A 15,398-nucleotide genomic window follows, 5' to 3' on the forward strand; every position below is an offset into this window, starting at 1 on the left:
AATATATTTTCAATAAGTTTCTAATTTATTTAGACTCGAAGAATGGACTCGCGTCTTGCTCGTCCATTCCCGCGTTTTCTTCCTGCGAGAGAAATCGCGGCATGTTATTCCAAGATGTTGAATATATCATTCATATCTATGCAAATTTTACATTATGTCATATGGTATGTGTTTATTATAATTCAATGTATCGGATTATACGTATTTTGTATTAAACATACCGTTAAATCGTATTATTTTCCGCAATTTTCGCCCCGCGTGCACGATGCGTCCAGGCACTTCGACTATTTCAGTAGTTCTGACGAGACTCGTCAAGAGGCCGCCAGCGCACGGCGAATTTCTGAAATATATTTTCAACCTCAATTTTATTTCGTCAACCTTTTTTGTAGAAAAAGAATGCGGAAATAGACGATATTTATGTTTCATGTATATCGATTAATATGCAAAAAATCAACATTATATATTGTTACATATTCTTGTTTAGACAGAGTAGAAACAGAGAGTACAAATAGATTTTTCAAATACGCAAAGAGATTCAAATAATTTCAATAATTTTAAAAAATTTCATTTATTCTTAAATTAAAGTAAAAATCTCGGGAAAAAAGTGGCAGTGGATGAGCCTATTATTTATACTTTGGTATATCGAATATATATTACTTGCAAAAATTAATATATATTGCATATACTATTATTATTGTTTAAATATGACGGAAACAATAGAAATAGATTTTTCGAATGCATCAAGATCCAAGAAACTTTCAAATATATTTTCAACAAAATTTCGAATTTATTTAGACTCGAAGAATGGACTCGTCGTGCTCGTCCATTCCCGCGTTTTCTTCTTGCGAGAGAGAAATACATATATCATTATGGATATATCAGTCATATGTATGCAAATTTTACATTATGTCATATGATATGCGTATATTACAGTTCGATGCATCATATTAGATGTATTTTATGTATCAAACATACCGAAAAATCATATTATTTTCCGCAATTTTCACCCCGTTTGCGCGATGCGTCCAGTCACTTCGACTTCTTCTCTCGTTCTGCCGAGACTCGTCGAGAGGGCAGTGGCGCACGACTCGATACGTCACTCTCGCATTGCGAGTTGAAGATCGATATATCGCATTGAGCTTGACCAATCCCGATTGGAGGGACGACGAATGCGATTAATCGCGATTGACGCATGCGTTATAGGTATGTTCGCGTTGCAGCGAACGTCTTCGTGACGTGAGGTCGAAAATGTTTCGTTCCGTCACACGTGAGTTTTTTTACTGTAAATTGTGGCAATACTTGTTAATTAAATATCTTTACATTTCTATTCTGGTGCACTATGAAGCATAATATGTGTATTTAATCTTATATATATGGAAATACTGCGTTGATCTAGATGATGAATGATTGATAATTTCGAAGTAAATTTCTCGATCTCGTCTTCACTTTTCGTTTTAATATTGTTATTGCATAAGATCTGATATATGTCATAATATCTAATGCGCATTTGTTTATTTGCGTAGTTAAAATTTATTTTGTCAAAATACTTTTTAAGCACCTATCAACGCAGCTGTTCATCTTTATTATGTAAACACAATAATACATTGATCTTTTTTTTACATTCTTTTGATTCTTTTTACAGATAACGTCCCACAGGGACTGGTGTCTCTAGTGCGCAACAATGTGGCAGTATCAGGATGTGGTGCCGCTACCACAAAGATTCAGACTAAAGATATGGCTACGGAATCATCTGTGCAGAAGGCAAAGACGCAGTTACCAGAGAAACCTAAAGTTGAGCCCTACAGTCCATTTCGACCCAATAATATGGCAGAGTATGCCTTAGCTAGAGTGGATGATCTATTAAATTGGGGACGCAAAGGCTCAATATGGCCAATGACTTTTGGTTTAGCTTGCTGTGCTGTAGAAATGATGCACATTGCGGCGCCTAGATATGACATGGACAGGTTTGGCGTTGTATTCCGTGCTTCGCCTCGACAGTCAGATGTTATTATAGTTGCTGGTACTTTGACGAATAAAATGGCACCTGCTTTGAGAAAGATCTATGATCAAATGCCTGAACCACGATGGGTTATTTCCATGGGAAGTTGTGCAAATGGAGGCGGATATTATCATTATAGTTATTCTGTGGTCAGAGGTTGCGATAGAATTATACCTGTGGACATTTACGTACCAGGTAAATCTATATTATATCTCTTTGCTTATATTATATTTGCTCTATATTATAACTATTTGCCTTTTAAATAGCTTAGTTGTATTGATTAACAACTATTTATTTTATTTATTTATTATTATTGTTTACTATAGTAAGACTTCAATATTGCAGGTTGTCCCCCAACAGCTGAAGCATTGTTATATGGTGTCTTACAATTACAAAAAAAGATAAAGCGTATGAAAACCACACAAATTTGGTACAGGAAATAATGTACAGTATCTTTGACATCTATAGTTGTGTGTAATAAGTCATTTAAAAATTGTATAAATCATTTAAAAATTGTAAGATATTGATATATATATATAAAATTAATAGGAAAATTATAGATTGTCTAAAAATGTGGTTGATGAAATAAATCACATTTTAGTAAAAATATTTCTTATTACACTCTTTTAATTCTACTTTGGGGGACATGTAAATAAAAAAGGGATATACCTAATATAATAAATCAAATATATCTCACACTTTACTAAATATAAGAGAAACTAAAATTTAAAAAATATAATATTTTTAAGAGTTCTTTTCTGTGTTTTTATCCACGATTTGATACAAAATAAAATTTTATAGAATCAGTAAATTTTTTTAAATATAACTAATATTTTCTTGTAAATAATGAAATTAGTGTAAAACTAAATATATTTATTGCACATAATTGTGTAGCAAAATAATGAGCAATTCGAATAATTTTAATTTTTGAGTATTTTCGATATTATACAAAAAAAGGAGATAACTGTACATATATAATTAAATTTATATGCAATAACATGTAAAATTTTATTTCTTTATTTTGTCAAAAAAGATTTCTCTCTCTTTACTCTCAGTCTATATTCTTTATTTTTTTCAAAAGAAAACAATGTATAACATCAGGGACACTTTAATTATATAATGATCTGAATAATAGCACCTATACATTATTAATATAGTGCTTAACATTTAAAGAAACAAATTACAAAATGAGATTTATACCGTCTTTTTGCGATAACAATGAAATATTTAATAAACCTGTTTTATTACATTCTCTTATCCATTGTTTGCATATGTACCTTTTACTTTTAAAAATATATACAAAATATGTTCAGAGTAATTTAAACAAAGCAAAGAATTTCATAAAATTCTTTGTTATTTAAATTACTACAGTTCTTTCTAAGGCCCCTTTTTTATTTACTGTAACTAATACTAATAATAATTACATTTTTAATTATATATCCATATAATACATATACTGAAACATCTTAGGTATATAATAGGTAAAAAAATTGCTTTATCAATTTGCAAATTTTGTACCTATCATCCTCTATCATACCATTAATGAACGTGCTGTTATTCTGTTATGTCCACAGCCAAATTATTGTTTACTTTGGTCATTAAAAAAAGAAAATGTATGATAAGAATTAGTAAAATCATTTTAATAATTCATTTAGATAATTTATCAAATCTGAAAATTAATTCAGTTTTATCTTATTTATATATATCCCTATACATATAAATTATAATTCCATATATACAAAATTAATCTAAATTTTGATACTTGTTCCCCATCTCCTCTTTACTCACGACAATTTAAAAGTTGATTGCTTCTTCCACTAAAATTTTTACAATAATATAATTAAAAATTTAAAGAATAATACATCTAATACATATATATGTATATATTCCTTCGGGGAGGTTTGAAAACTTAATTAATTAATTTTTATTTGCTAACAGTTCTAACATACTAAACACAGTGGATTGACAACGTATAGAGAAAATTTTGCAAGATCATATTAGAATCTGAAATATGAAATTGATAAAACTTTTAAACAAAAATAAAATTTTTTATTCTATATTTTTTTGTGATCTATACTTTCTATATGTGCAGTACAAATCTTACTTAAACACATTGTGCGGTAGAACGTTATATAGATTTAAAAACGCATCTGTATGTTAAAAATCGACATTTGTATCCCTCTTACAAAGTATAATTCCATACAAAAAAATATAATGTAAAAATTAATTTAAATTATATAAACTTGAAGTAAACAAAACATATCAATCTACATATATTATCAGTCCCTCCCATGTAATTTTGATGACTCAAATACTAATGTGAACGTTATCACAAAAGCTCTGCAGCTGTACCTAGTTGCCACATGTTCTTGCAGAAATCATATTTTAAAAAATGGATATTATATCAAATATCCAGTAATTCTTTCATTTTTTCATCACACACATTAATCCAATTTTCTGAAACATTACCAATTATAATTATTCTCTTAATATTTAAATAATGCTGAAACAAATTTTACACTTTACAACCCAATAAATAAGTAATACAAATATATACCGCTTCAGCAAATAATCTGGAGTTTAAGTAAATAGACACACTTAAATATCTTTTTATGTTATTAGATAATTGCTTGCGATGTAGATGGTGGTGGATTGGTTGGTAACGCAGGCACTGGACCATCTGTCCAATGAATGAGTGAGTGCTCATTCATTTGAGTACTCTGAAAATGGTCCTTCAACAAAGTTTGGGAAAATGTACAGTGCATTTGATACGCTTCGCTCTCACGAGTAGGTTCACCGCAAATTCTATACAAATCTATAACATCAATTATGAATGTAAGCAACTAAGAAACATTGAATTATTTTATAATACACAATCGATAAAAATATATACCTTTAAGAATAGCAGTAGCCCACAATTGTACATGTACATCAGGTATTTTAGAAGCTAATTGCATCGCAGGTGTGACCATATTCATTGATTCTCTACTATTTCCCAATGAAAGAAATATATGTCCCAAAAGCACAAGACTGCACGAAGTAAGTCTATTCAAATCTTCTGAATTTGCCATTTTTAATGTTTCTCTAAGATATCGTCTAAAAATCGTAATTATATATTAATACAAGAATTATTTTATATATTGCTAAAAACCAGACTGTTTTATCTTAACTTCTCTACTTTTTCAGCAATTGAATTCATATACATATATATATATATACATACATACATACATATATATATATGTATGTATTTATGTAACTTATAAAAGACATAAGAACTTTTAGAAAAAAATCTTACTTTGCTTCATTATATCTAGCGCCAAAGAAGGCTTGGAGTCCTTGTACATAATATGCAGCTGCCCTCAAGGAATGAGAATGTGATGGTAGAGATTCTGGATTTATCCTTTCTAATAATGCTCCTAATTCGGCATCTCTTTTTGTTCTGAGATATACTATCGCTAAATTCAAATTTGCAAATGTCCAGAGTTCTCTCTCCTGTGATGTCTAAAATGATGATAAAACGATTTCTTTCACAATGCTATTAAGTAAAGATATAGATATTTTGTCAACCTAAAATTAAATTTCTATGTCAAATTTGTGACAACTAAAAGAAAATAAAAACCTACTAAAGTAAAAAACAAATATATAAAATGTTTAAATTTAAATAAAAACTTGATCTGTATAACATTAAAGATAGATAATAAGTATAACAACACATAGTTTTTCTTACTCTGAGTGCAGCAGTAAATTGAGCCTCTGCAGCTTCCATACAATTCATAGACATTGCATATAAACCTAGTAATGCATGTAATTGTGGTCTATGGCCTTGAAGTAATCTAGGCTGTCGCCTGCAAAGCTGACAAGCTTGAGAAATTTCCGCGAGAGCAACGCTTTTATTTCCCATTACAAGCCGACACATAACTATATGCTCCAAGAGCATTAATTGAAACACGGATAAAATAGGCTTATTATCGACAACTGTAAGATAATAAATATTTTTAATTTTTTGAAGACTGAGCATTAAATTGATACAAAGAAATAAAAAATATATATTGCATATTTACTTTTCAGTTTTTCAATTTGAGTAAGGGCTTTATCGGTATATTTCTGTGCTTTATCCATATATCCAGCTTGCATAGAATGCATGACAGTTACTAAATAGACCAAGACATATAGATGATCTTTTGGCATCCATATAAACATATCTCCATTATTGGAACCTGTGACTACGTCGTCAGTTGGCCAACTAGGAGACATTATAGTCTGTATACTCTGTTGTAATTGCTTCAAACAAGGTTTCACACTTTTCACCTAATTTAAAAAAATTAAATATATCAAATTGCATAGCACATTTACTATATAAATCATTAATGTTTATAAGCTTATTCTTACCTGGCCTGCCATGAGGTAGTGACATACTTGAAGAACTAAAAAGTACACCTTCAGATATTCCTTTTGATGTGGACTACCTTGCCAATTTTCTACATGATGTCCCGCCGAGTTTAAAAGAGGATGAACCTCTGTGAATTTCTTGTCTATTAAGAGAAGCATACACCGAGATAGAAGAAAGAGAACTCTAGTGTAACCGGCATTGCTTATGTGAGAATAATCCACACCCACTGCGAGCAGACTGCTCGCTGCCACAAAGTCCTTCTCTGAGGCATGAATTTGCTATAAAACATAAATTATCATTTTTGAGAAACATTCCCAGGTATTATATTCCCAGAAAAATAGAACAATCTTGATTGAATTTACCGCTAGTTGAAAAATAAGCCTGCAATGCCAGTAGACATTGTGCTGGGATAATTCTATCGCCTTCCTTAATATCGGCTTGCTCAGGTTTGGCTGTTGCTGCTGCTCGTACAATTCCGCAACCACACTAGCTGCTTCAAACTTCACATCGTCAAACGTATTTATGTTCTGACTCAGTCGCCACTAACGAGAATAAACGAAGAATCATTAGTTATTAGATGACAGCTGATTAATCATGATCAATCTTATGTTCCAAATCACATATACACACATATACATCACATGCTTGTTATGTTTTCAAAAATGGGGAGAGGTTAGAACGAAAGAGAGACAAATGTGCGAAGAAAAGCTCGAATTCGCGAGAGAGATTCGAAACGGGGGAGATACGGGGATCGAAAATCGATCTCGAGGTACGTGTAAATAAAGTAACGACTAACCGCTTGATCTAAGTGAGATCGCGCCAAATCGATGTTTTTTGTGTGCGTGAGCAGGATGTTGCCGAGCTGAAGGTGGGTTCGCGCCTCGACGCGAGGCGGTGGCTTGAAGTAGAAAACCGCCTGGAGACACTGGATGCACGATTTGACATTGGGCGGACTTGACGTGCGAAAATTCTCGGCCAGACCGAGCAACGAGAGATACCAAGCGTCCTGAGAAGACGCCATTTTGACATTTCACGCACGGTGGACGGACGGACCATTGAGCTCGACAACACGCACCGGAGAGAGGGAGACCTCGAGGGTGGGGAACGACCCAATTCGTAAAAAAGGTATGCGTGTACATTCGTAAATAAAGTCTCCAAACGTTTCCTGGAAGTTGCGCAGCGCTTTTACGGCTAAATCTCACGAGAAATATATTTTTTCTCAGCTCGATGATACAATTTTAAAGAGAGACGCAAGATCCGCTTGAGAATCCGCATCTCTAATTTTTTTTTTTTTTTTTTTTTTTTTGTTAAGTAAATAATAAATCTTATCGTGAAATCTGATCATGCGCATATAATAATATTTTCGTTTCATATATCTATCTCGTTTCGTAAACACTCGATGTAAAAAAACAAATATTACGTAGAGTAGTGCGTTCGAAAATCGTACTCATTTTTGCTCCTTGAATTCTGATTGGTCAGCCGAAAGCTATTTTGTCCTGCGAGTAGGATTTTCGAGCGCACCTTTATTTGCACAGAATATGCGACGTGAACTTATCTGCGCGTCTCTCCTATCGATCGTCATAAACATCGATTGTTTAGCGATACTGAATAATATTCACGTCATTCACGAGGGTGTCAAATGTCAAAAAAAAAAAAAATAAATAAATAAAACATTGTTGATCTCGCCGAACGTACGTGTACTCTTTATCCAACAATTTACGTAAACACACGTATATATACATACACACATTTCCTTTGTTACAGCAGAGAGAGCAAAGTCGAATCGGTGGGGAGTGACATGCGCAGATCGATTTACCGATAGAAGGGGGAATCCTGGTCTTTCCGTTGCGAGTGAAAGATCTATAAAAAGTGGAGGCAGCAGAAGGCGAGAGGTAGTGTTAGAGGAGACGTGTCGTAGGAGGATGTAATTAATATATATATATATCTATCTACATCCTTGTATATTAGAAAGCACGAGAGTTTGGTTTTTCCTCAATTGCAGTGACTGTTATTTGTGTGTACGATTTTCGAGAGAAGCAGGTAACGAAGCGAGGAAGACGAAGGAAAAGCCAGGACGCGCACGAGTGAACATACGGAGAGTCCGAAGCGTCGTAGCCTCACACGTACACGCGTGTGCATGTCTGCGTGCGTTCAACTGTCAAAAGCAGGACGCTCCGCTTATACTATTACTCCGGGTGCTAGATCGACATATAGGTATATATTGCATTATTGGCTGGGGATCTGGCAGCGCCAGAGCGAAGCCAAACAACTCGTGTCCGCCATCTTGGGATAGAGGAGTCGTTGTTGTGTTTTTCGTGTCGCGTCAGCGAAAAGGAAGAGAAGCAGAGGAATTTTCTCTCCGCGAGGATAGGAGGAAGGAGGAGACAGGAGGAAGGAGACGCTAAGGTGGCGAACGGTCGCCGGATGTGGTCGAATCTGCGAGGAACGCGCACTGGGAGGACCGCGAGAGAAGAGGAACTCGAAGCGAGGTAGCATCGCGCGAACAGGTTTTTGGGATACCCCGCCGCACATTATTCCTACGCATCGTCATCATCGTCGTCGTCGTTGCCGTCGTCCTCGTCCCCACCATTGCTCTACCCTGGGTACTGTGATTATTGCGCAGTTGGAAATATTGTTGAGCACGGAGGACGCCGAGGAACGCGGGGGATCGTCTCCGAGAGGCAGACCCGCGTTAATTGCAAGTAAGAAACATTCATTGTTGTAGTTTCAATATATATATATATTCAGTATTTTAATAATATATATATTTTTTTTACGGTTGATTGAAAATATTTTATTAATTTAATATGTGTTGAATTGTGAAGTAGTACAGCTTTAGGTTGAAGAATTATTCAGAACTCTTTGGCGAGCGTTCGAGATTATACGTTCTTTCGTTTCGTTGTGCGAAAATGTATGTCGGCAGGCATCCAGGAAACGGCTTCAGGAAGGGGAAAGAGGGGCCGGGTCACGATGAAGTAGAAATAAGATAAAGAGCGAGGAATGTGTGTGAGTGTGTGGGACTCGGCCTCAATAACGTAAACATTGTTTTATTAATGTGAATATCTGATCGTACTTGTGTTCATAAATCTCAATACGTCTCTAATCTCAATGAATGTAAAATTTCGACTTAACTTGTGGCTATGTATTATCTCTTGTAAATATCGTTTCATCATGCATTGATTATGCTTTATGGCATTCTCCTTAATTCTTAATGAGTGAATAAATTCAGAATAAAATTGGCTGAATTATTTTTTTTTATGTTAACTATGTACAAATTTCACACAATATTGAGATTTATGGAAAATAAAACACAAGTCCGAATAGATATTCATGTAAATGCAATTAAATAATGTTTATGCAAATCTTTCAGAAACAGCTTTGAATCATTGTAAAAATAAAATAGTAAAAGTAAAAATAGTACATAAAAATAAATAAAAGAGTAAACATAAAAAAGCTTGTTTCTTGCTTTTTATTTTATTATTTCATTTTTACTATTTTATTTTTACTTTGATTCAAGATTGTTTCTTGGATGCTTGCCAATTTAATCTGTTTGCTGCAATTCTATTCCATAATAATACTTAATGATGAAATTCATGAATATGAAATTAATTTTGCTCTTATTAAATCTTTTTTATGTCCATTTACATACATATCGTTAAAATAAATATTTGTGTTAAGTGAGATTCTTTGAAAAAAATGTTTAATATTCTTTTTTAAAGACAAATATAAATATTTCGAGAAATACGAAATAATTAATTATTGCGCATATAGCAACTTCGTCTTATTATACGATATACATATAACACTAGAATAATAATATAAATTTTATATTTTACCTTCGCGTGTTAATTAAACATCGATAAGAGTGTTTATTTTTTGCCTCGATAAAGTGCGGCAAATAATGTTTATGTGGAGAAAAATACAAGATCCTATCGGTGAATCCCCCCCGCGTGTTGCACATTTCTCGCTTATCATTATTATGTAAACAGCAAATCGTCAGCATAAAAATATTTTTACGCTGCGAATATTCATAAATATCGGGATGAACAAAATTCACAACATGATGGATTATTATTTCATATCGCGTAAACAATTGGATTGTAGAAAATTGAATCAACATGACATTTACAAAATCTCATTTTTATAAAAAATAAATTTAATAAATTTTTAACTTTTTTAAAAAAGTTTTAATAAAAATTTAATAATAAATTTTAGTAAATGGATGTAACATCTGCTTTTTATATATAGTTTTAATATTGTTTTTTATTTTTGAATTAATTTTCAGTTTGCATTTACATAAATGAATGTAAATGAATGAGTATAATATTCGTTGAATGTTTTACTTTTTCACTGTAAAGTATGTCAAAGTTCGTAGCATTTTTCTTATAATTCACCATAGTATTCTTTAATAGTCTTTGTGCAATTATATATGCACTAGGAATATACACATATATTAATATAATATTTAATAACGTTCTCTTTTCAAATAAAGAAAGCAGCATTTCCTTTTTCCAAATAAGGAAGTAGCACTTTAGTATATATTATTATAAATATAGTGAAGATATAAAAATAAAAACGGGAGATTGAAAAAAAAAGACTTTCGTGTATTTGTATGAACCGCTTTCTGTTGCAGGCCGACGGTTTTGTCGGTCTCGTGAGGAGGGTGAGTGACGAGGCTACGAAGACGAGGAGAGAAAAAGAAAAAACATCCGAGCCATGACGAATTCCGCGCCCAAGTTAGACAACGCCAAGGTGGACCGCCAGGCCTCGCCGAAGGTCGGGTTTCAATACCAGCACAATCATCATCAGCATCATCGTTCCAATAGTAAATCGTCGCCGTTCCTCTACAAGAACGGCCGCCACGTCGTCAGGAACACCAAAGACGGCCGGCAGAGCTGCAGCCCGTATAGCTCGTCGTCCAAAAGTCCGAGGAACTCGCCGCAACATCATCATCAACAACAACAACAACAACAGCAGCAGCAGCAGCAGCAGCAGCAACGCTGTGAGCAGCGCAGTCCAAGCAGCAGCCCGACTAACAACAGCTTCTACGCGGGTGCCAAGTTCTCGGAAACGCCATCGCCGGCAAGCGTGCCCAAACCGCCGAGCCGTTGGACGAGCACGGTGACTAGACTGATGGACGGCTGTCGCCGGGCCAATAGCGCGAGCGAATACGCGAGCCAGTTGCATATAGTGCTAAACGTCCAGGCCTGATACCCAAAGACTAACAACGGGTCCACCAGCGCCGTTCGAGAAGGGAGGAGGCGGCCGTCAGCAGCTCCTAGAGAATCAGGTACGATAGGGAATCATCGTCGATAAGGTCATCATCGGCCAAGAGGATAGAGAATAATAATTAATGATAATAACGATGATAACGATGGATGATGGTGACACCGTGTGCAGGCCGTACACACGGGTTTTCGATTTTATCGCGCGAGTGGATACCATAATCCGTTCTTTACGCTAAGCTACACATCCAGCATACAGACTTTAACCGTAGACTATGCACACGGCGGAATTACCACGCGGTGCATCGGTGCGTCCCGATGTCGCGATCGATGTGTGTGCGCGCGCGCGCGCAAAAGATACATACATTATATATGTATATGTATTGCGTTCTCTGGAACTCTCATCACGCGCCATCATACGCTGTGAAACAAAATGTAAGTAATACTGTATTTTAGATTATCGTATACCGCTAAACTTTCAAAAAAGGAACACAAGGAGAGCCCTATGTACGTACATACATATATTATCTATACAACATCCGAACACACAGAGAAAGAGAGAAAGTATAGCCTCAGTCTGACGATACGACTAGCGCGGACGAGCGAAGTTGCGTTTCGCGATTCTGTTATACGAGATGTGCTTCAGTATCGACGCGTTGAAAAAAAAAAGACGTGTCTGATAACTCTTTACGCAAACTCTTTTTCAAAGCTCGCGTTTCGCATCGCTCTCAAGACACCCGGTGTTTCCGCGCGCGTTTTTATCTTGTCAAATCTCCATCATCTTAAGCCAGCAACATCAAAGATGTCATACAATTTGCTGCTCCGTAGCGCGGAGATGCTGGACAAATAATTATTCGTTTAACAGCCGCCCGACTAATGATCGTTATCAGTATACTTCTTTATTAACAGTTTCTTTATCATTTTGGTATTACAAATGGTAGAAGATGTAGTTTCGTATGGGACATTAATTTCAAGTAATCCTTTTTAGTTTATTTTTCTTTTTTTTTTGTTGGGGATATTTTTATTTTCTGCTACACATTGTTCTACACACGTGAAATAAGTATATAACTATGTAAGTTTTGAGTTTCATAGTGCAAGTTAGGAGAGGGGAGTTAGATGACTATAAATGACATAATAGAAAGGATCGGAATAATAGGGGAAACTGACTGATAGACGAAGATTATTCATACACAAATTATTACGAATGAATGCTTCGATATGATTGTATGAATGCTTCAGACATTAATCATTACGACATTGCATTAAATCCAAATTTTGATCACATTTTTCGTGTTCGATTCTCGGCATGTTTCGACAAAATTATTAAATTTAAGATTCATTTTTATGATGGCAAGAAAGAATATGAGAGCAAAAATGGACAGAGAAATCGAGATAAAGCAAATATTGTCAAATTTGATTATTACAAAAATGAAATATTTTTCTTATATTTACAAGTGATTTATAATAGATTTAATCTATGCTCTTAATATGTAAATTGTCGTGATGATCGTTCTACTATTGCTTTTGAAAAATTCAAATACTAACATATTTCGATGCTTTATTTAAATATGAAGGACGAGAGTTTTTTAAGGGAAAAGAGAACATTAGCGTCGTCATTATCTATAATAGCCTTGGTTAACGTCTGATTATCTTTTCTCAAGTTGTAATCAGCTGTAGAACAGGTCTTGATAACAATACGGTTAAGGAATTAATACTTGTGTCCTTATCAGTGAGATGAAAATTCATAAGTAGTTAAAAAAGCAGGAAGAATGTTTAACGATAATCGACGTTGACTCAACCCGTCCTTAAAGACTCTTCTTTGTGCGAGTTTACGGAAAGTTCTATTATGCTAACAAGTGTAGGAAATAGGGCGATGCACTAAAGTTTTTCGTTGTTCATAATACATACTTTACGGGCGCAATTGTCATATCAAACTCGCATCACCTCTATCTATATTGGACAAGTAAATGGACTTACAATTAATCTATAATACACAGTAACGATAACAATAATATTTAAGGGTAAATAATAACAATGATAGTAGTAAGATAAGGCCTTAACGATACAAACAGCGTGGAGAATACGATCGATTTAAGTTTTTTAAAAAATTCTTTTTTTTCTTTATAGCAAAATTATTTCAAGCCACAGACTGAATACAGTTATTTGACGTAGTATTTTAACTAATGTTATTTTTTTTCTTTTTTTTTTTAAGTTTTCTGATAACTTGCAATAATTTTCTTGCAACAATACATAGTTTATTTTTCTCCTTACGTCAATTCTTTCTTCGATAAGCAATTATTAATTTTAAGTATGATGAATTTTGTGGAACACAGTTGTGAGATACAAAGAAATAGACTCATAAGCGAGAAGGATGCAAGATTGATAGAGAAATGATATCAAAATATTACAATTTCGATTTTTCGCTCCGTATTTATAGTTTTGTAAGACGTAATCTTCAGAATACGACGGTATTTGTAGCAGTTGATACAATCATACGTTGATCGATTTGATTTATGACGTCGGAGATTATTGAAAGGAAATATATATTGCTATATATATATGGATATATAGAGACAACGATTTGTCGAATGCAAACTCGAATGTGCGCGAGACTTTTTTTTCGGTGTTTAGCGTCGTGCACAACGATTTGAGAGAAAATCGATATCCCAGGATACGAGGAGAAAGTTCGAAACTTGTTTCCTTTTATCTATGTGAACGTCGATTTATGTGCGCGAAGAATTACGCGAAATTGCCAGTCCAGAGATTATTTTTATACGATTGATATGCACTTTCACATTCAGAATTTAATTTGTTTATTGTCAACGGCAATAATGAATTCAAATATATATCTCTATACGAGAATCATTAGAAAAAAAATGAAATCACGCCGAAAATTAATTACGTGATAAACTACGAGAAACTAAAAGAATAGCGTAATGAAAATGTTATTGTTTTGCATTGTTTTTTTTTCTTTTTTTCGTTTCTTATTCTGTCCGCGTTTTATGCAAAATAATGCTGATTAACATCTTCAATTTATTTTTTTTTTATATTTTTTTTCAACGAAATAAGTTGCATATTTTGTTAATATAAAAGTATATATATTAATATATAGCTCACATAGGTCACATTAAACGGCTAATATCGATAAATCGTTTTTTTTTTTTTTTTTTTTTTTTTTTATAAGACAAATATTTATTCTTTTTTTATGCTAATTCGCTTTTGGTGAATCTATACATTTCTCGCGAACGATAGTGATCAACAAAAGTCGTCGAATCGATTTAGCCCGGTCGTTTCTGTAAATGTCAAGAAACTACGTCTCTCGAAACACATTGCGCTATTCAGTGGCCATAAGAGCCTTGGAATCAGTATGCTTTATAGCCTGTGAATTGTCGAGGTCTCAGAAGTCGCAATAGATTTCTTGAGCAAGAGAAAGAGAGAGAGAAACGAATTAAACACTGCCGTCCGGTAAAAGAGAGAGAAAGAGGAAAAGAGGACAAATTAAAAGTGGAAACATATGTGTATTTATTATTATTATAAAGACGCGCATGCCAATCAGTCTCGTTACGATCTCGGAATAATAATTGTGTAAATATCAGCTGTCTAAGCAAAAATTGTAATTTCGATTGTATAAATTTTCCTCTGTAAAATTGATATGTACATATGCACACGTGCGAATCGTCCAAGTCGCGATTGATACAGATAATGGTTTTTCGTCTTATTTCTCTGTCAAGAACCGCGAAAAAAGTCACAAGTTGAGCATCCTGCGAGAAAGCACGCGCAC

At 34.0% G+C, this 15,398-nt stretch overlaps 3 protein-coding genes across 4 annotated transcripts; 2 read left to right on the forward strand and 1 right to left on the reverse strand.

Annotated features, from left to right (window-relative positions):
* The first annotated feature begins 1,192 nt into the window (after positions 1–1,192).
* LOC114932518 (uncharacterized) lies at positions 1,193–2,608 on the forward strand. The gene is made up of 3 exons (XM_029304756.1): positions 1,193–1,267; positions 1,643–2,194; positions 2,345–2,608. Exons 1-3 carry the CDS (start codon positions 1,249–1,251, stop codon positions 2,440–2,442), a joined length of 669 nt encoding a protein of 222 aa, XP_029160589.1. The 5' UTR covers positions 1,193–1,248; the 3' UTR covers positions 2,443–2,608.
* Positions 2,609–4,026: 1,418 nt separating this feature from the next.
* Mau2 (Mau2 sister chromatid cohesion factor) lies at positions 4,027–8,121 on the reverse strand. 2 transcript variants are annotated; one of them, XR_003819910.2, is made up of 9 exons: positions 7,189–8,121; positions 6,755–6,934; positions 6,392–6,670; positions 6,064–6,310; positions 5,730–5,977; positions 5,298–5,503; positions 4,893–5,095; positions 4,557–4,814; positions 4,027–4,456 (listed from the first exon to the last, which is right to left on the reverse strand). XR_003819910.2 is itself a non-coding variant. In XM_029304753.2 (8 exons), exons 1-8 carry the CDS (start codon positions 7,411–7,413, stop codon positions 4,618–4,620), a joined length of 1,785 nt encoding a protein of 594 aa, XP_029160586.1. In that variant the 5' UTR covers positions 7,414–8,121; the 3' UTR covers positions 4,027–4,617. The 2 variants fall into 2 exon arrangements, 1 of the variants encoding a protein (XP_029160586.1); XM_029304753.2 differs by having other exon boundaries at positions 4,027–4,814.
* Positions 8,122–8,241: 120 nt separating this feature from the next.
* Positions 8,242–14,606, forward strand: LOC114932517 (uncharacterized). Its single transcript, XM_029304755.2, has 2 exons — positions 8,242–9,094; positions 11,026–14,606. Exon 2 carries the CDS (start codon positions 11,109–11,111, stop codon positions 11,601–11,603), a length of 495 nt encoding a protein of 164 aa, XP_029160588.1. The 5' UTR covers positions 8,242–9,094; positions 11,026–11,108; the 3' UTR covers positions 11,604–14,606.
* The last annotated feature ends 792 nt before the right edge of the window (positions 14,607–15,398 follow it).

Source organism: Nylanderia fulva, unplaced genomic scaffold, assembly GCF_048542155.1.
Source record: "Nylanderia fulva isolate GAGA-0341 unplaced genomic scaffold, ASM4854215v1 Scaffold13, whole genome shotgun sequence".
Classification (NCBI taxonomy): domain Eukaryota; kingdom Metazoa; phylum Arthropoda; class Insecta; order Hymenoptera; family Formicidae; genus Nylanderia; species Nylanderia fulva.

Excerpts from the sequence above, each read along its gene's own strand:
- LOC114932517 (XM_029304755.2), top strand. The coding sequence starts at position 11,109 with ATGACGAATTCCGCGCCCAAGTTAGACAACGCCAAGGTGGACCGCCAG.
- LOC114932518 (XM_029304756.1), top strand. Across the intron at positions 2,195-2,344 it reads TGTGGACATTTACGTACCAG|GTTGTCCCCCAACAGCTGAA; the intron begins GTAAATCTATAT and ends TCAATATTGCAG.
- Mau2 (XM_029304753.2), bottom strand. The coding sequence starts at position 7,413 with ATGGCGTCTTCTCAGGACGCTTGGTATCTCTCGTTGCTCGGTCTGGCC. Across the intron at positions 6,671-6,754 it reads GGCTTATTTTTCAACTAGCG|CAAATTCATGCCTCAGAGAA; the intron begins GTAAATTCAATC and ends TATGTTTTATAG. Across the intron at positions 4,815-4,892 it reads GGCTACTGCTATTCTTAAAG|ATTTGTATAGAATTTGCGGT; the intron begins GTATATATTTTT and ends TTGATGTTATAG.